Genomic DNA, 24,597 nt, shown 5'->3' on the forward strand with positions numbered 1-24,597 from the left:
CTGCAGAATTCCCATTCTACTTATGAACAATATTCTGAAATTGAAGGCCAATGTGTGCAATGAATGAATAAACTTTATGGCTCTACATGGTTATATATCTGGAAAAGGAGGTAGTATATTTCTACCAAACCAATAATTTTATGTTATTTTTCAAGTTCAAATAAATGCAGTAACTTACTTTTTCATTGTACTAGTAAAAAATAAAACTTTTTTAGTACTGGTACAGAACTTTTTAGAAGTTTTAGAAATTTCCTTGGTACTACTGAAGAAATTCTTAGAATTTGCAACCCTAGAATATAATATTTCTTTAAAAATTATATTTCAAGTCCGTAAAATAATTTTACTCTGAAGAATTTTGAATAGGAATGTATATTAGATATTATAGATATTAGATTGACAGATAAAAATCAGATATCATCTTTTTAATCCAATTACTTCACTGTGACCACATTTGTTAAAACTGAGTTCAATATTACATGTGGTCTTTGTGATTTCTTTGAATCCCTAGTACCTATATTTATTTCAGCAAACATAATATACTTGTCTTTCTTTAGAGCTTAATGCAATCTTTTCAAATACAACAGAGCCCACTTTAATTAACACTTTAAATAATGCACAGCTGTGTCTATCTGACGAATAATCCTGATCTTCTTCCTTGCCCCACATCACCACTGAGATATACCTATTTCACATTTATTATTATTTAAGTTTTGAAATTTATTAATTTAAACGATATGGCCTCTGTCTTTAAGAAGCTTAGAATTTAGTGCACTTCTATCCAACAGAACTTTCTGTGGTGGTGGAAATGTTCTAAATCTGTGCTGTCCAGCCATGGGCCACATGTGGCTATTGAGCAATTGAAAGGTAGTAGTGCAGGCAAAAAATGGAATTTTTCTTATTATTTCATTGTAATTAATCTAAATTGAATAGCACGACTTTAATGGGTATAATTAGGCATGAAAGCAAAAACAACAACTAAAAACCAAAATGAGTAATGCTATATAGATGTATAGTGACCCCTGGAGAGTACATAGAGATGATGAACTCTGATTATGACATTCTGGAAAGGGCTTCACGGGGAAGTAACTGAAGGATGTGGAAATTCCAATGTTAGAGACTAGGGAAATGGCATTCCAATATGAGGGAGTAGTATGAACAAAAGCACATTGTTTATTCCCAAATTAGTAGAAGGGATAATATCTTGTGCATTTATATATCCCCCTTATAACCACAGTCACTGCCAAATATCATCAGCCCTCCAGCAAGTTTCTTGTGTGTAGTAAGTCTTCAGTGCGTTTCTAGTGAATTGATTTTAAAAGCAAATAATAACTACATAATTTGTTTGAATACAGCATCTAAAAGTTAAAATAAAGGGAACATTCTTATATTGTTGTACCTTTCATAATTAAGTGAAAAATCATTTGAAAGTGAAAAAAAAGAAAAAGATGTTAGTGAATGGTAAGCAGAGAATATTGCCAAGTTAAGACAGTGGTGTGACAGGGGCTTGGGGAAGGCGCACATGGCCTATGTGGGAATAGGAACACTTATTACTAATTTATTTTAGGTATATTGCATTATGTTCTGAAAGAGAGATTTTGAAGTATCTCTGGAATGTCTAGCATTCTTCAATCATGAGAGATCAAGGATTTTATGGTGTATCAAAACACATGGTTGTGGACACTATTGTTTTTGCACTCATAAGGATTTCAAGATGTACTTTCAACACTCAACAGTGTTTCCACAAAATAGGTTTCTTTCTTTCTTTCCTTTTTTCCTCCCTAGGCATTATAGTTATACTACTATTTTTTAATGCCTGGCTGTGACAAAGTCATAGAAAATAATATAGTACACAGAATAAATCCTACCAGGTTAAAACATAGAAATCATAAGAACTTTTTACGGCAAAAGTTAAATATTACAAAACACTATGCCTGCCAAAAAGAGAATCACAAAATCATATCTACTTCAACTGCAAGTTACAAATTTCTAACAAATGCAGTGTCGCTTATGAGACCTTTATGTTTGTGGTGATTTTAATCCTTTTTTAAAGTGGAGAAAAAAATCCTTGTCCCACGAGGAATCTATTTTTTACCTTGTATTCTATAACATACAAAATATTTCTTTTCTTTACAGAAAAAATATAACAACTTGTTTCTGACCATTCTTTTTACTTTGCTTCAAGTACAAAAAAAGAGCTTAAGAAAATACATCCAAATTCAATATTGCAAAACCCACTGGAATTCACTGGATTCTGAGGAATCCGCTAGAATATACACTACTTAAGATCAAAGATTTGTCCTGTGCCTCTATTTTTCTGGTGTCTAGAACAGTGCCTATAATCTGTAACAAGTGTTCGATAAATATTCACTGAATGGATTAATAAATGGCTAGAAGTATATAAACAATTTTTTGTTGTGGTTATTTTTGAAACACGTGATTGAAGAGTCACCCGGTTTTAACAAACACAGAAGTTAGTTTGAACTCATTCTAATTTCAATAAAGATGTCTAGACTTTAGCAAATGGCATTTAGTAAAATAAACCATGTGTGTTCATTCAGCTTCGCAGGGAATAGCATTAAATAGGGCTGCAACTTACAGCATCCCTCTTCACCCTTGAGTACCGCAAAGTCCAACCTGAGATCTCAGCCCTGCCCTGAACCTGAGCCCATCCTAACCTAGGTAGACAAGTCATCGAGAGAGTCAAGCCTATCTGTTAGCAGCGTCTAGAAATAAGAGTGCTTTCCTAAACTAAGGATCCAGCGTGCCTCAGGGAAACCCTAAGCATCGGATACCCATCCAACCAAAGCTTCTACTCTCACCCCCACTTTGTCGGGTCTAGCCAGATTCTTGCCAGATACTTGCCTCTGCATTCTTTGCTGGGCTCTTGCTACAGATACCTGAGTGTACTCGCAACCTGCAGCTTGACTGGAGCACGTATCGTGTCTAGCTCTTGCTGGTGGTGATGCCCAAGGTACGAGACTGGGCCACACAGACAGGGCCAGCAGCATGGGTGTGTGACCTGTGTGCTCTCACGGGACCCTGATCTTAGAAGGGCACTGTAATTGGTTCAATGCTCTGTTGCCATCATCTTGAAATGCTTAATAATCTTCTATCAAAGGGCCCCGCATTTTCATTTTGCAGTGAGCCCTGCAATTAAGCACCCTGCCACAGACACTATGCAGCTGGCAAAACAAAGCCTTGGAATCTAAGGACATAGGATCAAGATCCCAACCTTCCCTAAGTGTGTGAAGTAAAATAGGTCATTTTAATATGTTTTCTCAGCTCAAAGAGAGAGACAGTGCCTGTTACCCTCTACTTCACAGGTATATAAAGGAAAGGACTTTGATCTCTTGGGAAGGAAAAAATATGTAAGCATCTAATATTTGTTACTATTTCCTCTGCTTTCAGGCTTTACTAAAAGGGCAGTGGGAGAGAAAAGGATTACTCCACATTTCAGAAAAAACACTAATGTACTGAAAATATTTCTTACAATAAATTTAGCCCTAGTTCCTTCTCCTTCCTCCCCAACTTTCTCACCCTGTACCTCTAGCCAGAACCCCTTGTTATTATAAATAAGGTCCCAGGAGAAAAACTGAGGTTAAAATTATGTGAGAAAGTATTTGGGCTGAAGCTCACTACTTCTATCCTCAAAGTGGGGAGAAAGTTAACTCACAATTTAGAAGACTAAAAATTCATTAATAAGTATAGCTTATAGCATAAATTAATTCATTTACATGAAAATGCTTCAAATATACTACACATCTCTATCTGTACAAATGGCATCCTTATGGGAGAAAATACCCCACGATCTCAATTCCCACCCCTACCTGGCTTTCAGGATAAAATATCAGCAAAAATAAATAAATCATAAGACTTTAGTCAGGAATTATTACATAGAAAAATCATTTTTTACACAAGAAGGAAAATTAATCCTATGAATGGGAAATTAGAAATGGGAAAAAACACATACATGTCTAAAGATCGTAGTTGTATAGAACACTATATTTATTAACATATGGAAAATATGTAAATATTATGGGAGGGGGATTTAAGTTCCACATAACAAAGACTTAATTCCTCAGGAATTTTATTCACCCTACATATTTTAAGTAAAAAATTAAAAAACCAAAAAAGTGAAAGAAGACAAATAAAAAGAGATGAAAAATTTTCCTCCATGATCCAAAGAATTTTTAGCCACAGAAGCACACAAAAATCTCCAGCAAAAATGTGCCAGTCTACAATACAACGAAAATAGTTAAGACTTAAAAGTTAATTCTTCAGGCACAGGAATTGATATTCCAGTTGCCAAAATAACTTATTACCTAGATAACACTAAATGTAAGTGACAGGCCCAAAATGGTAATCCAAGTTACATTTAAATAAATACACAGATTATTTTTATTGCTATCTGCAATACTTTAATATTTGAGGAAAATTGGAAGGGCCTAGAAGAATAACACATTCCTAGCTAAAAGCCAATTAATACAGTTCCATGTAATCCAGCAAACACTGAGTGAATGATGACTTAGGATCGATGATGAAAGGGATTCCACTGATGAAGATAAGTAAGAAACAGTCCTACCCTCAAAAACACTATAATTTACCTAGGATATGTCACTCTGCTATATTTTCTTTTCTCTTTCATACTGCAACTCGCAGATGCGTAATGGGGGTAGGCTGCAGAGAACACTGGAATTTTCTACTATTCAACTACAACTTCAGCTATAACCTGACTTTCTCCCTTTTACCTAAGGTTTTATATAGTGTTTAATATTCTGTACTTTTGGCTTAACATACAGCTTCTGGGCCTTCCTTTCCCTTGGCTTCACCAAGTTTCCATTTGACATTCTAAGAAGAGCTGGTGCCTCTCCCCAGTAGGAAAATCCCACAAGCCCCTCCTCCTTCCACATCAGTGTGGGTAAAAGGAGCCCTCAGTACAAGTGCTTCTAAAAGAGAAGATTCTTGGGAATCGGCAACTTCTAACACTTAACTATATTGCATAAATACCTCCATCCCCCAAGAGTATATTCTTAATTTTCTCTTCCTAAGGGCATAGTAGAGGGAAGATAAACCAACACAATAAGCCTAATCTCATAAGTATTTGTCTACCTCGGGTTAATTTCTTGAGTTTCAATACCTATGAAGCTGACAGCACCTCTGGTTCATTGTCATTGTTGACAAAGGAGGCTCACTGTGTTCCTCGGGTTTAAAGAACAAATGTTTTTAGAAACATGCACCTAGAAAATCATTCCTTTTAAAATTCTCTGAAAAAAATGATTCAAGCAGAATATAAATCATGCTCTACAAGGAACTCTTGCCAGCAGTAGTCCCAAATGGCAGAAAGCTCTGTTTAAAAGAATAATCCAGGTCTCATTTTTGTAACAAAATATAGTCTGGGAAATCCAGCTGGCTCAGTTATTCACTATTGTTTGGCTCTCACTGCCATCTACACATTTGAGAAGGACCTTCCCCCTTTCTTTCCCAGAATTCTCACATTATATTTCCTCTCTTATGTAAATAAAAAATAAAATACAATTACTACCCACGCAACACTTCCGAGAGCTAAAGCCAGTGGGAGTGTTGACTGTCTTAAAATTGAAAGGCTAGGGTGTCAAATCTCATTTACGATGCTTTCCCTCCACATGCCTTTCAAAGGAGTGGGCTTAGGCTCTGGGCTGAGACTGTGACATTCATAATTGCTTTTCCATCCAATACCCTTTTATCAGTAAGTGAGAATGGCAGTACATCTCGCCTCCTGACGAGTTTTTCAAATGAAAATGAAGAAAGAAACGGACAGTTACATTCATGTCTGGAAAGAGGAAACATTTTTGGCTTTTAAAATTTTTTTCTGAATGTCTTCTGAATTGAAATATCTTCAGTACAGTGAACAAATGGCAACCTCCTAGAAAGGTGTATTAAAAATCAGAAAAAAATTCCTCAGGGGAAGGCTTGTCTTGCAAATCCCAAAATAAACCTTTATCATTAAAATCAGTTGAACCTTTGAGACCTAACAACATTACAAAAACTGTTGCCCTTTAGGATTATTCTTTTGATCTGCTAAGCAGTTTTCATTATATGTTTATCAAATTACTTTGCTGATAGGAAAATCTGGCCTCTTCAAAAGTGCAGTGTCTTTATCAAAACAAAAACGATTCTTCAACAAATTAAATGTGGAGTTTCTTCCTTACACAGTTATTAGTATTAGTACTAGTATAATTTTTTTTCCTGCTAACATTTATTGAGTATATCTATATTCTGCCTACATTGCTGCATTCACTTATTTAAACACGAGACAACCCTATGATATAGATATTTTATTATTAATCCCATAAAATAGATGAAAAAGAAAGGGCAAATTATCTGGCAAGGTCATACAGCTATTAAGTGATGTAGCTCTTAATTGCCATGTTATACTGACCTCCTAGGAAAAAAAAATTAATGTATTTTTAAAAATTAATTAATTAATTTATTTATTTATTTTATTTATGGCTGTGTTGGGTCTTTGTTTCTGTGCGAGGGCTTTCTCTAGTTGCGGCGAGCGGGGACCACTCTTCATCGCGGTGCGCGGGCCTCTTATTATCGTGGCCTCTCTCGTTGCGGAGCACAGGCTCCAGACGCGCAGGCTCAGTAGTTGTGGCTCACGGGCCCAGTTGCTCCGCGGCATGTGGGATCTTCCCAGACCAGGGCTCGAACCCGTGTCCCCTGAATTGGCAGGCAGATTCTCAACCACTGCGCCACTAGGGAAGCCCAAAATTAATGTATTTTATTTTATTTTATTTTATTTTATTTTTATTTTCAAAATTAATGTATTTTAAAGATCTATTTGAACACTGATAGAACATCTGAATTTAGCATATATGAAATGTGGGTTTTTTAGGGTGTCATGCAATACAATTGCTTATACTAATGGAAAAAACCTAAAACATAGGTAATAGGAATGAAAACTAGGTTAAGCTAAAGGCATGCATAATCGTGGAACATGATAATTGGATCCTAAATAATACTGAGTTGTAATATTTTGAGCAAAGAAGGTAAGACTTCCACTTTGCCAATATAGATTGCACACCCCAAGAACACCGTATTTAATTTTGGTTTCCAGATTTGAAAGGGATACAGGGAAGCCATGCCAAACTGTAGCCAGTTTGATCTACTGGTTAGGAATGCGGGCTCTGGAATCTGATACCTGGGTTCAAACCCAAGCTCTTCTATTTACTAGCCATGACTTTCAGCAAGTTTCTTCACCTCTCAGTGCCCCTGTTCTCTCACGTGGACAATGGGAATGATAATAATGAGAATGATAATAATAATAATAATAGCAAATTTTACCGGAGTTGTTGGGAGGACTTAATGAAATCAACCATTAGTAAGATAAGTACTCAATGAATATTAACTATTAATTTATTCAAAGGAGAAAGTAACAGAGGAACAGAATTTAAAGAAGGAGAAGAACTCAATTTCCATGGCCTCCAGAGTCACAGACTTTTAAATCATTGGGTAGAAATTAAAGTAAAATAGATTCTGTTTCAAAAGAGAAATGACTTTGTGAAAGTGAGAGCTTTCCAAAAACAGAACGGGCTTTTCACAATTATATATTTACTTAGAAATATTGTAGGGAGACTCAAAGATTCTTGGTCAAAATCATCTTTTGAGCTTCCTTCAAAGTTTGAGATTCTATAAAAATAAAATTGACTTTACAAAATCATATGAAGAAATTGTTCCTCCTTACTACAGAAGTCTGCTTATATAAGGAAACCAGTTGACAATTTCAAACTGCTTCATTGTTGAAGTCAAAAATTTTCTAAAATTTCTAGCCCACATTGATCCTTCAATTCTCTAGGCTACCAGAATTCTTGAAAATAAAATATGTTCACACTTGGAAATTATGCAGTTTAAAATTGTCTTTAGCTCTTTCAACTCTTTTTTTTTAATGTCAAACCAATTACTAATTCTGGGAGACTAAGTATCATATATTATATCGTTCTTTCATACCTTATTAGAGTACTTACCACATTGATAGAGAAAGAAGCAAATGCCCAACATATAGTGCTTTTCTGTTCAAACCTAAATCATACCGTTTAACAGAAATCTCAATATAAATTCAAGAAGCTTGTTTTGAATAGCTGCACTTTACTTGTATAACCAAAAGCTAGAGAATGACATTATCAAGGTATTTCATAAATAAAGATATGTCTAAGTCTTCTACATTGGCACAAATAATAGCTTCAATAGATTTACTTGTGGATAGATCCTTTAAAGATAAAAAGGAACATTTTGAGAAATGTTCCATTTTAAGAAAGCTGTAAGATTTATCAGTAATAATTTTTCCTACACCAGAAGCATAATCTATGTAGCTTTATTAAAAATTAAACTTCACAGAGTTACAAACTTTTAGTTATAAGATGAATAAGTTCTAAGGATCTAGTGTACAGCATGGTGACTACAGTTAATAATACTGTATTGTATACTTGAAATTTGCTAAGAGAGTAGATCTCAAAAGTTCACACCAGAAAAAAAAAAAAAGAGGAAACTATGTGAAATGATAGATGTGTTAATTCACTTGTACACTTTAAATATATGCAATTTCATTTGCCAATTATACTTCAATTTAAAAAATTAAACTTTATAAAAAATGTGCACTATAGAAAGCTTAGAGTATTGCATATTTGTTGCACAGCAGTTATTTCAGTATTTTAATAATTGTTTTCTTCATTTTTATCAATCATATGTAAAGAACTATTAATTCCGTTGGTATAATAGAGTGATTATATTTAACTCATTCTGTTGATGTCTTTGGTTATTTCTTTACATAAAATAAAGTCACTTTCTGTTTATGACCCCTGTTCTACAGAAGTAAAATCAAATTTTAAATATATCTTCTTTTACTTCCAAAAAAATGGAGAAAGGACTCTTAATACTCTCTTTACCTTCAGAAGCCTGTTAGAACTCCTGAAACTTTGAAAAATAACTCTACTTTGAATTACAAAGAAACAGATTTTCTCAGTTTTAATTTAGTACAACATAAAGGCAAAAGAATGCATAACAAATTATACTAACAAATTATTATATTTTTCTCTCATCTGTTATAGCTAGAGAGAGAGAGAGGAAGAGAGAACAATTCCAGATAAATCAAGATATTAACCTTTTTAAAAAAACTTAAGACCAAATTCTTAGAAGTACTGAACTCTCAAAAAAAAAAGTATAACAATATAAGTTTTTGAGTCAGAATGCCTGGATTTCAATCCAGGATACATCAGTTAAGCAAACTTTAGCAAATTATGTACTCTCTCTAAATCTGTTTTCCCACCCACAAAAAGGGTTTAACAATATTATTTATCCTTATAAAACTATAATCCTTTAATAATATAAATCATCTAAATCATTTTGAATTTATGCTTGGCATATAGTAAGCACTTTGCAAATGTTTTAATTTAGTATTATCATTAGTAGCACATCTGTTTACTCATAGTCTATTTTTATGATAATAGCCCTGGACAGGCATGCAAGCCATTTAAAGAACAGAATATAAAGCAGATTTTCTCTACCAAGGGCTTTCTCGGTGTCCTAATGCTCTACAGAATGTGTTAGCCCCACGAAGGGAAAAGAACAGAACCCAGAGGTTCCACTGACTGTGGCCCTCTTCCCTGTGTGGCAGCCATGGCTAGCTGGAAGTCGGGATTATGTGTGGCCATGTGTCTAATGCTCTACAATTATATGTTCTAGAACCATGATACAGAACAAATTGAACCGGGACGTAGGAGACAGAGATCCACATAATACTGATGTTTAAATCAATGGCCTCCAAAACTGGGGGAACAACATTTTGAACATGCACCTTGAAATAAATATATAATTTATGGATAAGATTTACTGTACTGACAAAGTACATTAGAAAACATTCCAAAGAAAAAATTAACAGCAGGTCTGAACTTTTCTCCAAATACTGTTTCCCTGGAAACATTTTGAGTTAAGATAAACAGGGAGTGCCAGCTGTGTTACCAGCCAGCATTGGTTATTATTGATGGAAAGCATCTGGACCTGGAGGATACTGAGTGACCTCAGCTTCCAGATGCAGTGTGTTCTAGCAACTGAGGGCATCCCTTGAGGAGACTTGGACTGTTACCAAGAGACTGGTTCCTGTGGGGCATGAGCCTTCCCAAGGCAAGGTAGTCCTTGTGTATCCATATGGTCTCCTCATCTTAAAACTGAGTTACTACATGCAAGGTAAGGGAGAGAAGGTGGAAAATGGTCACTGTGCATCTAGAGGGAGCCCTACTGAAGAAGCACCTGACATTATCCTGTTGACATTCCATGTTTCCTGTCCTGTATCCTTCTACTAAACCAAGTGAACCTGATGCCAGACAATAGCCTATTGTGTCACATTAGTATGAGTGTCAAGACAAAACCACAGGTCCACTCTGTAAACATGCAGACATATACATACACAAAAATATATTATTTATTTACATCCTCTGACCTAATGAATTATTTTAAGCGCCATACATTTGAGTATACTGCTTGGGTCCACATACTTTTCAGAGTATTTGGGGTAAATTCTTTGTAACAACTTGGGATGCTATCTCTCTTCCCTTTGTGATTTTCTGGTGTTTTTGACAGATCCTTGTCTCTGGGTCTTATAAATCTTTGGCTGTCTCTGCAAATATTAGTAAACTGGTAACTCCACTGTTACAAACTCTGCAGCAGCAAGACATAATACATTCCTGAAAATTCAAACACTAAATATCTTCTTGAAGTTCTTCAGTTCCTACTCACTTTCTTTTAGGGCTTATCAGGATATAACTATAGGGGGCTTTAAAAACTACAACATTGAGGGAGAAGTAACTCTGTCTTTCCATTTTAATATACTTTTATGCTAGTTTTGTTAAAACATGCTATGTCGAAAATAGAACTATTTATTCCACTCTTGACACTACCCTCAGTTCCAAGTAACCAAATAATTTTACCATTTCCTATGAAAATTTCTATAGATTTCTCTTTTATTACCCCATTTTTAGGCACACATAGCTTTGAAAACACTTTTTTAAACTTACCCTGATACATGTAACATCAGCAGCATGTAGAAGACCAAGAAGAGATTATGAGTGTACCAGAAGATGTCATAGTTAGAAACTCTGAAAAAACAAATAACTTAATTTCAATTCCACTTTACGCTCCATCTCACTAAAAATATCGTGCATCCTTTCAAATACATGTCACAATTGAAAGTTAAAATATGAGTTCGTCTGAGATTTATCTATTAATATCAAAGTATTAACATACCACTGCAGAGAGAACTGACAAAAATTATAAGTAACGCTTTATCATTTTGAAGGTTCTTTGTATTTCAAATAAAGATACACAGAAAGAATTAAAATCAGCTGTTTATATTAAAGTTATTATGATGTAAGGCGAAGGTGCAGGCAATAGTCTGTTAATACGTACTTCTGCTGTCCTTTTTATCAATATTCTCAATTTGCAAATGACTTCTAAGACAACCAATGTTTCTGTCCCAATATATATTTTGAGAGTAGTTCAAAGGAAACTCAGGTGGAGATAAACTAAATAAGTGTTCATTAAAATTTTCTCTTATCTTCCTGGACAGTGTATAACTTTAAAGTAACACTTTGTGTTATTGTCCTGGGGAAGGACAAAGAGTCTGAAGAGGAATGGGTATAATAAACACAACCTAGAATGTTTGAGATAAGTAAAAAGACTAACAGTTATTTTATTTCATATATCTCGGTAGATATTCATGTATTAGAATCTTGGAGGTGGTGGGCAGGTATTCGTAAAAGCTTAGATGATTCTGATAACAACCCCTAGAAACTTTAGGAACCCCCAATTTAGGCAAGAGCCAATAGAGTCACATTTACATGGGTCACAGTTTTTGCTATCATAAACAAGATCATTAGCATCCTTGTAACGTATGCGTTTTTGCACAGATCTGATTCTTTTTGAATCTAAATTTCTAGAAGTGGAATTATGACATCAGAGGACACACATTTTGTAAGGCTTTTGATACACACTACCTATTGCTCTCTGAAACATGTTTATAAATTACGAACCCAATCATAGTGCAGGAGGGCCTGTTTCCCCAAACCCAGACTCCACTTTATACATCTTCAGTATTTTGTATAAGTGGAATTAGGTATTATTTCATTTTTGTGTTACTCACTTTGTATTCTTCTGTGACTTATCTGTTCATAACAATTACCCATTTCTATAGTATATTTCTCAATTGCTGTGGGTTAAACTATTCAAATTTAAGAATGTACTACTTCCATATGAGTGTAATAATTTTCACAATAGCATGTTTATTTTTCAATTTTTATAATGTATATTGACATTCAGGAGTTTTAGTTTTCATATTTTTAGGTAGCCAAATATTTCCTATATTTTTCCTTGTCCATTATGAGAGCTGATAAATATACACTTAAAGTTTCTTCTAAATCTTTAGTGGTATAATTTTTTACAGTGAACTCTGTAATTTATCTAGAATTTAATTCACTTAAGCCTTACTTTCCTCATAAGTTTGTAATGGCACCTTTATTATTTAGCAGGTTCTTACATATAGCTAAGTCTTTTACAGCACTTTCTGTCTACTATCATTTAGTTCAACGTCTTGGCCATTTTTTGCAAGTAAGTCCTATTCTGGTTGGTTTTTTTCCATTGAAGTATAGTTGACTTACAATATTATATTGGTTTCAGGTGTACAATATAGTAATTCCCTATCCTGTTTTAAGTTACTGAAGCACAATCATTTTAATATTTAGTAAGCCACACCCCGCCCCCTTTTATTCCACTTTGGAACATGTATTTGGAAAGTCTCCATACACAATTCCTTACAACCCAGAATATTTGACTGAAAGAAAGAGATTTTTCAAAAACAGGAAATGATATCTAGAAATGCCTCTCTATTTCCCTCTTAGTTACACAGAACAGTCCAGTAACCAGAATATTGCATTGGCTAAACATTCGGGTTAATCAAGACATTTTCTACATATGAAAATGAAGATAATCTTAAGGAAGTCTAAATAATCTGACCAAGAAACATCAAAATAGTGGCTCTGACACTCACCGTATTGCATATGTCGAAGCTGTAATCATCAGGAATAGCACCAATACCATGCAGACCCCTGTCAGGCCAGGAACTATAAAAATGTACATAAGTATGTTTAACTTAAGTCATGCTGAGAAAAAATGTACAAAAAGTTATTACCTTAAAATTCAAAGTACTAGGCTGATCTGTGGGAAGCCCAATTCAAATTGTATGTCTCCTTGTATGTTCCCTCTTAAAAAAGCCTTTTTTGAATTAGCATACGTTTCAAGGTACTTAGGACAAAGCAGAGTCTTTTCCACCTTTAACAGAAGAGTCCATTTTGGTGTTTTCAAATATTCCACTCAGAATGGTGAATATGTGCATACTTTTATAGGTACATACTATAACAAAAGTCAGTAATTAATACAACAGGACAGGGTTGACATTCAACTCCCTTGTTGTTTTGGTTTTCTCCACCATAGTACTAAACCCTCCTTACTCTCACCTCCCCGCTTTAACGAAACTAGTAGCTCCTTCAGTTTCAATGTCAAATAATTTCTTTTGGGCTTCGCTATCTAGAATAATTTTCAAGAAAAAATAAACAAAACCTGAACCTTTCTAAAAACTGCAACTTCGAGTGTAGAACAAACAATGGTGAATTTGAAGAAAAAAGTTACAGAGTTGATGTTTTAAGAACACTTGCAGGCTTATTTCCCCTCAGAATGGAAAACATTTTGAAATCAGTGCTTCTGATAGTACATAACATTTTTTAAAGTGTGCAAACATGTCAATTTTCAAAATTAATACTGACATAATAGATTGCTACAAATCTAGTGTTAGCTCATACAGCATGTCCAAGATGAATAGGTGATATGCTTTATCAAAGAGTGAAAATCACAATAGCCTCATTTCTTATTATCTTATTACTACCAAATAAAATATTCTGTCTGTAAGTCACCTTTATTTACTCTTATAATCATACAAGCAACAATAAGTACTAAATGACCTAGCTGAGAGATTCCATCTTAAATTTTTGTAGAAAAGGTATTGAAACAATTCTGCCTCCAAAAGTATAGACATCCCTCCACTCTTCTTCTTGACAAGGAACCACCTATGAAACAGAAGGACCATCAGGGACTGTAAGCCACCAGCAGAAGCAAACAAGCTGGGGACAATATAAGAGCAACAGTGATGTGCACCATTAGGATCACAGAGGGTTTAGAACCATTGGAAAATAACGTTAGAAATCCCAGTACAATAGAAACAAGTTTCCACTTGTAAAGGGACACATGAGAAATAAGGCAGTTGGTCTCTGGAACTTAATACTGGAGTATGCTCTCCTTTCACTCTTCCCAATACACAGATTTGGAAGCCTAACAATCCTTGCCTTTCCCAGATGTGCCTAATCCAAATCATCTCTTCTCTACACTTCTTTCGTAGGGTACTCCCTTTCCCATTGTCTTTCCCATTGCCCCAGGTGAGTACTTACTTCCTAGGGGGTAAGAGAAGAGCAAGATAACTACACTAGTTCACACGATAGGGCAAATAGCACAGCAAAACACTGTTTAAAAAGAACAGCATGCCTACAAAATGACCAAGCCTTTCCACTCCCAAGAATTTACCCCCCCCAAAACACAAACATATATCCACCCCAAATTTGTTCAAAAATGTGCATAACCACTTTATTTTTAATACTCAAGGCCTGTAAACAATTCAAATTTCCATCAACAGATGAATGGATAAATAATTGTTTATCTGTACCTGGAAAACTAACCAGCAGTTTAAAAAGAAAAGAACTGCTGATACATAGCTATGCATACATGACAACACAGATGAATCACAAAATTTATTAGACTTAGTGAAAAAAGCCAGACTGCCCTCCGCCACCAAAAAAACCTGAAAAAACATAAGCTCTAGGATTTCTTTTATACAACATTCTAGAAAATTCAGAGCATTCTTTAGTGATAGAAAGCAGATCTGTAGTTAGGAGGGGTAGAGAGCAGGACAGAATGATGGACATATTTGTTACCTTGATTTTGATCATGGTTTCACATGTGTACACATATATCAAAACCAATCAAGTAGCATGCTTTACATATGTATAATTCAGAGTGCTTCAACTGTAACTGAAGAAATTTAAAGAAAAAAAAAAAGGAGGTCTGTCTCTCTGGCTTCAACTAATTTCACTAAAATGTAAAATTTGTGGTTGGAGAGGCCTTTCCAGTAATTTTATTGAAGCTTCATGAATGTCAACTGTGTCTACACACAAGGTTTCCTATGTAGTCCTGAACATGCCAAGATTAGTTACAGAATGTCTGCAAATCACTTCATCAGGGCACCTGAAAAAACGGAGTATGTTTAGAACAAAGTTATAATTTCTAAAGGGTATTATCTAAACATTAATTCCTTGAGGTATTCATTTATCTTACTCAAAAATGTTATAACCATTCCTTGAAGAGTCACAGGGCACATTAATGTAAAGCTTCTGAGAAGTACTAAAGTCAAGAAACCAGTGTAAAGATGAACAGATACGTCCTCAAACATTTAACTAGAGCACACCTTTTACAGCAGAACATGGAAAGGAAAGACTTAGAGACGGTGAAATAGTTGACCTCAGTCATTTGAATTCAACATGAAGTAGAGGCCCCAGACAGCCTGGGGTATGTATGTATATTCTGGGATTGCGGTCCTGTTAGTGTCCCTTAGGCCAAACCCCTAGCTCACTGAATCTCACCTGTAAACTGAGGATCAATTCAATGTTTCTTAAGGTTCTTTCAGATTTATGAAGTTAACTTTTTTATCTAAAGAATTCATTTTTCCTTTTCCCTTCTGTCTCCCAGAAGTACAAAAGGAACAGAGTTTGTAATTTATAGAGTAACAGACTTCAGAGCGATGAAGAAGAAAAACTGACATAATTAGCAATGAAAAAAAAATTACAATTATGGTGGTCAAAAAAAAAGGGTGGGGTGGGTAACTTAAAAACCAAAGGGGATTCTGGGGGGGAGATAAATTAGGGGTTTGGGATCAACATATACACACTACTATATATATATTGAATAAAATAGGTAAACAACAAGGACCTATTGTAGAGCACAAAGAACTATACTCAATATCTTGTAATAACCTATGATGGAAAAGAATCTGAAAAAGAATATACGTGTATACATATGTATAACTGGATCACTTCGTTGTCTACTTGAAACTAACATAACATTGTAAATTAACTATACTTCAGTAAAAAAAAGAAAAAAAAGCTATGGTTTTCTTTACTGGAATTAAACGAACAGGTTGGCCACCCAATTATCTGGAATGTTGTAGAGAATATCTATGCAACAAGTAGTAGAGTTTAAAAATAAATGACTTTTATCCATTCAGTGAATATTTTCTAGGCATCTGTACTGTACTGTTAAGTGCTAGAGGAAAAAATGAATACTGCTCTAAAAGAAATCCCAGTCCAGTGTGGGAGACAGGGTAAGCGGGCAACTGCAACATAGGGTATTAAGTGCTGAAAGAATGCTAAGCATTGAGTGTTTTCGAGGTACATCAAAGGGCATCCTAACCTAGCGCTGGACGACAGCGCAGCCAAGTCCCAATAAATTAGTCTCTATTACCACACATATTCCAAGAGTCAGGAAGCACAGGTTAGAAATTACTGCACTAGTCTAAGCTCACTGGGGGAAGTTGCTTGCCAAAGTGAAGTACACTGCGAACTCTCAGTCTTCAAGTTATGAAGCAAAACCTATATTTGTTTCCTTAGGAAAAAACATGCTTGTTATGTTTACTCTTATTACTCTTTTATCTACGCATATTAGGTTAATTAATTAGTAGCCCTTCAAATGAATAATTGCACTATATTGCCATTTCTAGATGAAACTGAAAGATCATTTTCATCCATACCCAGATACAGCCAGAAATATACCATCTTGTATTCATTATCCTGTTTTTATGAACATAATTAGAGACATAATTGTATTTGTTTGTGAGGGTTTTTCTAATTAAAATTAGATACTGTGCATTTTATTCTCATCATACAAGTACTACCAAATTTGGAGATATGTAGTAAGCATTATAAAATGTTTGAATAATTCAATCTATTAAACTTATTTTATTCTATAAATTCTTAATTGAAATGTCTTTAACATTTCTTATTTAGTGAGTCTAAATCCCATATTTTATGTCACTTGTGCTGCCACAGGCTTTATTTTCTACAAGACAACCTTATTTCTTAGGCCTAGGTTACGTGGAAAAACTTTTAAAGACAGAGAGAGAAGACTCTATGTAACATTAAACAAATTAAAATTCAAGAACTATATCAACTAATAGAAAATATGCTTTATCATCAGAACATCTAAAAACATGCATGCATTTCTTCATCAGGAACTTTATTCTTCCTAGGTATTGTGCCTGACAATATTCAGAGAGCTGTGAAATAGACTCAAGTCAGAGATGTATTCATAACACAAAGTTGGACTAAGTGAATTCAAAGTTGGACTAAGTGAACAGTGTCACTCATCCCATTACCATCCTTAGATTCTGCTTTGCTCTCTCACTTGCTACTATTCAGTGGGGTCGACCAGATGCCTGATGACCTCTAGCCTCATACTTAAGGGGGGTCTGTGTCCCTGTGAAGTAGATGGCTCCTGATGGCGAGCACAGTACTTCTTTCATGAAATTTTATGGAACTAGGCCACTAAAGTGATACTGACATGCTGATTTTGGATAATTCAAGTTGTTTGTATTGACAGAAATGCCACACAAAATATTTTCTTTGCATGCCCTACGGGCATCCCTTTTCCACCCTGGAGAAGCTCACCTTTGAGTGGAAAACACAGTATATGTAAGGTAATAATTATTCTACAGTATATGCAAGGAAATAAATTATTCATAGTATTTTCACTATGTATCTTTAGGGACCCAGGGCAAGAAGAGACCAGCTCTACTTAGTGAAATTTGGCAGAAATCTGTGCATGATAGGCATGTCAACTGAGGCTTAAAGGATAGGCAAGAGTTGACCAGGTGAGAAAAAGATAGTAAGAGGGTAGGTAAAAGGTAGGTAGTGGTGAGAAGTTATGCTCTAGAGTATAATGAGATGCTCACTAAAGGGTAAAACAGTAGTGGGAAGGTTAATAAAACATATTGGCAGGTCCCAACCTGGACTCTCTCTAGGCTGGAATCAGGAATTTGTGTTTTTAAGTATCATCTTTACCTAGCCCAATACACTCATGGTCACTTCTGGGAAAGAACATAGGATGATGGTGTTTCAAGCTAGGTGGAGAGATCACCTACTTATAAAGAAGTATTAATTTTACTAAGTTTCTTAATGTAATATCTTTGTCATATAAGAAATCCTCTTATATCTTTGTAAACTAAACTTTTTTAAGCATTTCAAATGTTCCAAGTCTTCAACTATACTCTGTGCTGCACAAGATAATATTAAAACAAAATTCTTGTTTATTTCTCTTAAAATGATTCATATGAACAAAAAATACATTGATTCATACATTAAGTTTTGTTTTTCTGCTTTTTCTCCCTTCTACTTCTCACCCAATTCTTAAGGTTTAAATAAAAACATGTTTTCAATGAGCAAATTTGTAAACAAAACTAAATTGTGTTCCTAAAGAGAAAACTGAAATGAGTACTTTGCAACTGGTAAGCATCATACATTGATAGGCAGAAAATATATATATATATTATCAATCTAAATATAGGCAGAAAAAATATATATATATATTATCAATCTAAATATGTAGTTGCGACATGGAGGGGGAAAACACCCCAATTATTCTTATTTTCATCATAAAATTGATTCAAAAGAAAAACAATGCATTTGACAGAGCCATGCCTCAGTCCCATATGCAATTCTGATCCTTAATAAGGGAGTACAGCCAAGCCTTTATGATAGACCATTTCCGCTACACAATCGTCCTTGTCCCTGAAATACAAGTTAAAAATCCCTCAAATACAGTTTCCTTTTCATTATTATAAGTGTAAGGTTGAGAAAAAGAAGAAAATAGTAAGAACTGTACTAACATCAGGGCAAAATTTTGAGATGTTCAAATGTGCTTTAACAAATGAATAGTCTATACTGAGATTTCATGGACAATATGTTTGAGAAGGAAAAGTAAATTAGAAATGAGAAAGAAGACATTTCAAGAAAGATAACTTATTTTAATGACTGTTTCTCCTCTTTTTCCATGGGTTTTAAGATCACAAAATATCCTACTAAATTACTGAATTAGAAGAACTACACTGACACTCAGAGTGCTTGGTGTTTCTTTCTAACCCTTGAGGACAGAGAACTGGTCCATATGTATTATCTCCAATAGTACTTGCCAAAGCAGTGGGCACATAGCAGGCCCTCAATAAGCATAAGGCATTATGTTATTTTCTTTGAAAGAATATATGAAAGGCAAATGCATTTGCTTACTTTTATTCTTCATTCATCTGAACCCTGACTGTTTTCATTGCAACTTTATGCTTGAACTCCTAATCATTTGTTCTCATATGCAAATTTTCCATGTTATATTTTAGCATATATCGAAATGTTGTGTAATTTGATGATGCTTATTTTCCAAGATTTCCCTGAATCTTCAGAAGCAGAAATGAGTAACAACTTACCAGTTGTGAAGAGAAGTTTTCTAGGATCCTGAGAAAAAGGGAAAAAAAATTGACTGAAGAATAAAACACTGATAACATAAAATTCTGCAATGAGTCTGAGAGAGATAAGAGCCATGTATTAGGTATGTAAGAGACTGTTCTCCCAATGGAAATAAGATGCAATTGAATTTCATAATGTTTTTACAATGTCACAGGAGATTATAATACATACAAAACCCAATTCCAAGAAGTTTAGCTATCTGAAAAAGGAAGAATATTGGACGAAGAGTCAGAAGGCCTAGGCTTTCATCTTCATGGCCAGTTATAAGCTATTATAAGCTAGTGGCATTGGCCTGAAGCCCACCCTTTGACCATTTTGGGGCTCAATACCTTACCTATATTGTGGAAACGTTAATATATACTCTATCTACCACAACTGCCAAACTGCACCTAACAAGTGTCAAGACAGTGAGAATCAAAAATGATAAAATATGTAGGGGGGGTTGTACTGTGTAAATTCAGTACAGAGAATACTGAGAACTAAAATGTTTCAAAGGCTACTGTAAAAAGAAGTGATGATATTCAAATAAGGAAGACAGGTTCCTGCTACTCAGAAATATAACACATTAATATTGTTATTGTAGTATTTCCTTTAAACTACATTCTTGTGGTATAATGGACTGAAGTCAACTCCCTTTCTGTCTTCTGGAAAACTTTAGATCAATTCCCAGTAGAATATGGATTAATTTTTCATCCTAAGGGTGCCTAATATTGCACAACTTCTGAATTTCTTTCCTCATGCCTCCATTGAATCTGGGGTCAGGCCAGGCTATATACAAAGTAGGAAGCCATTTATACGATACAATTTTAGGGGTCTTGAACGAGGACCATCTGCCCAAGAATAGCTCCTCATCCAGTTTAGGTCAACTGAATTCTACCACTGATGTTAGAAACATGACTAAAGGCTAATCTAGAGTAACCTAATACATAAAAAATTAGTAAAAATACAAGATGGGCTGAACAAAGTGGTAATACCAGAAATATGAATAAATAACTATGGAAACTCAGAAGATGGAACAATTAATATTGCCAGGGAATGAAGATAGAATAGAAGAAGAGTAAGAGACTGTTTCACAGATGACAAGATGAGGCCAACTGAGCTAGGCCATCAGGAGTGCACCACCATCACAAACTGGAGGATGGAGGGGTCATTGGAGATGTGGAGAAGACAGAATGAAAGCACAGAACAGAACAATAAGGTGCATGTCATAAACCCATCATTTTCAAAGACAATTCACAGAAGAATATAACCATTTATATACGCAATATCTGTGTGTGTGAGTGTGTGTTTGTGTATGTGTGTATTTTTTCATCTTCATCTAGTACATGGCCTGGTACCTACTAGGTACTCAAAAATATTTATTACAAGAAAGAAGAGAGGGAGGGGGAAAAAAGGAAGATATGAAGGAAGAAAAGGAAGGAAGGAAGGGGAAAAAAGGGAAAATGTAAATTTAAATGAGTTAGCATTTTTCATCCATCAGATCAGCAACGTTTTTTTACAAACAAGTGAAGTGTAGAAATAAGCATTCTGATAAAATTGGTAGAGTGTATCAACCGGTGAAGCTTTTTTGGAAGGTAATTTGTCCATCAAAACTAAAAATGTGCATAACTTTGAAACCAAAATTCTACTTCCATGAATCTGCCTAGCAGAAGTGTACAAAAAAATAAATTTATTGGCATGCAGTGCATGACAAAAACTTGGAATCAAGCTAAACATCTGTGAATAAGGAAAAGGCTAAAAATAAATTGTGGTATATTCATATGAAGAGGATGAGGTAGATGTATTCTTTCTGATACAGCAAGCCACAATACATATATTTACAATTTGCTGAAGCATATATATCATAAAATACCACTCAAAATATCTTATAAGAAAACATAAAATCATTAACTGTGGCTAGCTTTGGAAGAGAAGCTTTTGCTTTTCATTTACTTGGGAGTTTTAAAATATTTTCCATTGAGCCTATATCTCTCTTAAAGTGAAATAAATTTAATAACTAGAAATCTTAAAATGACTAAAATATTGGAACATTAAACAAAAGTATATTGTAATAAAATGATAAGATTATTGTAGTTACTGAAGACAAGAATTTAGAAAGCGAGAGAAGCAAAGAAGGAAAAGATAAAAAAGGAAACTGCATGGCGGGAGTAAGACACAAGTAACCCCACGTGATTTGGGCAGAGGAGGATAGAGGAATGAGAGAAGTGATGGGAGACAGGGGGAGATGGAAGCTCTGCTCTGAAATCATTACATGTGAAGAGCTTCCACCGGCATACTAAGGAGCTAGACTTTTCCATGGTTCTTAATGCTAGGTACACTCTACAATCACTAGTGAGCTTTTTAAAAATATTAGTGCCTGGCCCTAACCCAGATCAATGAAATTACATTGGTGTCTTAAAAAATACTGACATAGTTATGGGATTTATCCAGGGCTGCTTGTTATTTTAGTTTCGTGATCTATGTCTACGCTTGTTTGTTGTTACTTTGACCTTTGTTTTGTTTTGGGAGGGAGGTCAAGCACATGGTCACAGCAGTATTAATCTAGAGAACTCTGGTGATATGTAAGGGGAAGATGGAGAACAATCCATTAAGTCACTACCACACTTAGCAGAACGGGGTGGGGTTCTGATCACATGGGACCCTGAACATTTCGATGTTGATGCAATCCTGGCTTTGGGAATCAGAGGCAGCCTGAGGACATAATGAAAATGCCGAGCAACACACGCCTAACTAGGGCTGTGCGTGTGTTGCTCATTGGTCCAGCCCAGCACCCTGCACATATAATTTCATTTCATGGGCAGCTTCACATGGAGAAAAGCACCCCTAAGTTAGATACTGCCCACTATAGAATTCAGCTCAAGGTCACCTACTATAAGGATTAAACACAAAATAAAACAGAGTAAAGCACTAAAACTCAATAATATTTTTAAGTCAAATCAACTGATGGTCCAGGATCCTCAAATAGTCAACTTTCTTTTCTGCCTTTTTTCCCTCAAGCACTGTGTGAGTTACTGAAGGATTTTTACCCTGTAATGGCACTGTCAACAGTCTCCACTGAGCGACAGCAATTGGACAAAAGCTGTTGGGAGGCAGAAGGCAGATCTGAGTGGCAACCTGCTGAACACTGCAGAATATAAAAAGTAGACCCTCTCCGAACTTTCATTGTCAGCAGGAGAGACTGTGAAATAGTAATTACCTATATTTTCTACTGAAAAGAATAAAACTCAACTGGACAAGTGCATTTTAAAAGCACACAAAAGGAGCAGCAAGGTACAAATTTTCTGTGAAAATCACAGACCCTCATTAGTCATCTCAAGACGAGTGAAAGGAAAATGAGAAGACAGAGACTACCCACCTCATCTCGGTATCTTGCTGCGTTCAGTTCAACGAAATCCTCACGGTAGTTCACTGAGAAGTTGAGGGCATTCACCAGATGGGCGGCCACGTGCACACCTATAGAATCACACCAGTCACTGGGATTTTCAGATATGCTCTATAAAAGGGAGTCAGTTCCTCTCCTTAAGTAAACACAGGGTCACAATTTGACAGCTGTGGGCGCAATAAAATGTTCACTTAAAAGGGAAGATTTAAAAGCACAAAGAATCTTAATTATAGACAGTTTTAGTATGAGAAATCATGTAAAGAAACAGAACTTTCAAAGGCTGGAATAAAATAACCCTAGTAAGTCAAGAGTTAGAAACACACATACACACACTGGCACACATGCACACACGTATGTGTATAATAATATGGGAATTATTTATTCATTTAAGCAGCTCCTGAATACAGTAATCCCCCCTTATTCACTGTTTCACTTTCTGCAGCTTTAGTGACCTGTGGTCAACTGCGGTCTGAAAACATTAAGTGGAAAATTCCAGAAATAAACAGTTCATGAGTTTTAAATTGCATGCTGTTCTGAGTGTAATGAAATCTCCACCCATCCCATTCCATCCCACCCGGGATGTGAATCATCCCTCTGTCCAGCACATCCTACCCGTTGGTCACTCAGTAACTGGCTTGGTTATCAGATCAACTTTCTGGGGTATTGCAGTGCTTGTGATCAAGTCGTCCTGGTTTTACTTAATAATGGCCCCAAACTGCAAGAGTAGTGATACTGGCAATTCATTTATGCCAAAGGAAGCCATAAAGTCCTTCCTTTAAATGAAGAGGTGAAAGTTCTTGACTTAATAAGGAAAGGACAAAATTTCGTATGTTGAGGTTGCTAAGATCCTTGGTAAGAATGAATCGTCTATCCGGGAAAGTGGGAAGGAAAAAAGAAATTCGTGCTCACTTTGCTGTCACACCTCAAACTGCAACTCATGTTTAGTTAAGATGGAAAAGGCATTAAATTTGTACAATAAGATACTTTGAGAGAGAAGAGGGACCAGGTTCAAGTAACTTTTATTACAATTGTTATATTTTATCATTAGTAATTGTTGTTAGTCTCTAAGTGTGCCTAATTTATAAATTAAACTTTGTCACAGGTATGTTTGTATAGGAAAAAACAGTATATAGGATTCAGTACTGTCCTCAGTTTTAAGCATCCACTGGGAGTCTTAGAAAGCATCCCCCCATGGATAAGGGGGAACCGCTGTACTGTAGATTTTCCACATCTTTCACTTCTCCCATAGTTCCAAACCTGTTATATATCTTGTATACTTCACTGACACTCAACCTAAAATATAGGCCCATGAAAAGGCTTTTAACCAGTTAACATTTTTCACAATCCACAGATTCAAGTCATAGTGTTTAAACCCAATAGCAAAAGTGTTGGTAACCACTTCATGGGACAAAAACTCAGGAAGATGATGACCAGCATTTAATAACCTACCTACAATGGCACAGTAATGAGTAGTCAACTGACTTAGAGATAAAAGTGTTAGGAAGTTATTAGAGAGTTGAA

At 35.2% G+C, this 24,597-nt stretch overlaps 1 protein-coding gene across 2 annotated transcripts in view; it reads right to left on the reverse strand.

Annotated features, from left to right (window-relative positions):
* The window catches only part of NOX4 (NADPH oxidase 4), a 142,286-nt gene that overhangs the window by 87,176 nt on the left and 30,513 nt on the right, over positions 1 to 24,597 (reverse strand). For both annotated transcript variants that reach the window (XM_007168474.3, XM_057553476.1), the window contains 4 exons: positions 23,050 to 23,147; positions 19,655 to 19,682; positions 13,076 to 13,148; positions 11,049 to 11,129 (listed from right to left, as the gene is read on the reverse strand). In XM_007168474.3, coding sequence (XP_007168536.1) covers positions 11,049 to 11,129; positions 13,076 to 13,148; positions 19,655 to 19,682; positions 23,050 to 23,147 — 280 coding nt within the window. The remainder of the gene's footprint in view (positions 1 to 11,048; positions 11,130 to 13,075; positions 13,149 to 19,654; positions 19,683 to 23,049; positions 23,148 to 24,597) is intronic.

Source organism: Balaenoptera acutorostrata, chromosome 9 (genome assembly GCF_949987535.1).
Source record: "Balaenoptera acutorostrata chromosome 9, mBalAcu1.1, whole genome shotgun sequence".
Taxonomy (NCBI): Eukaryota; Metazoa; Chordata; class Mammalia; order Artiodactyla; family Balaenopteridae; genus Balaenoptera; species Balaenoptera acutorostrata.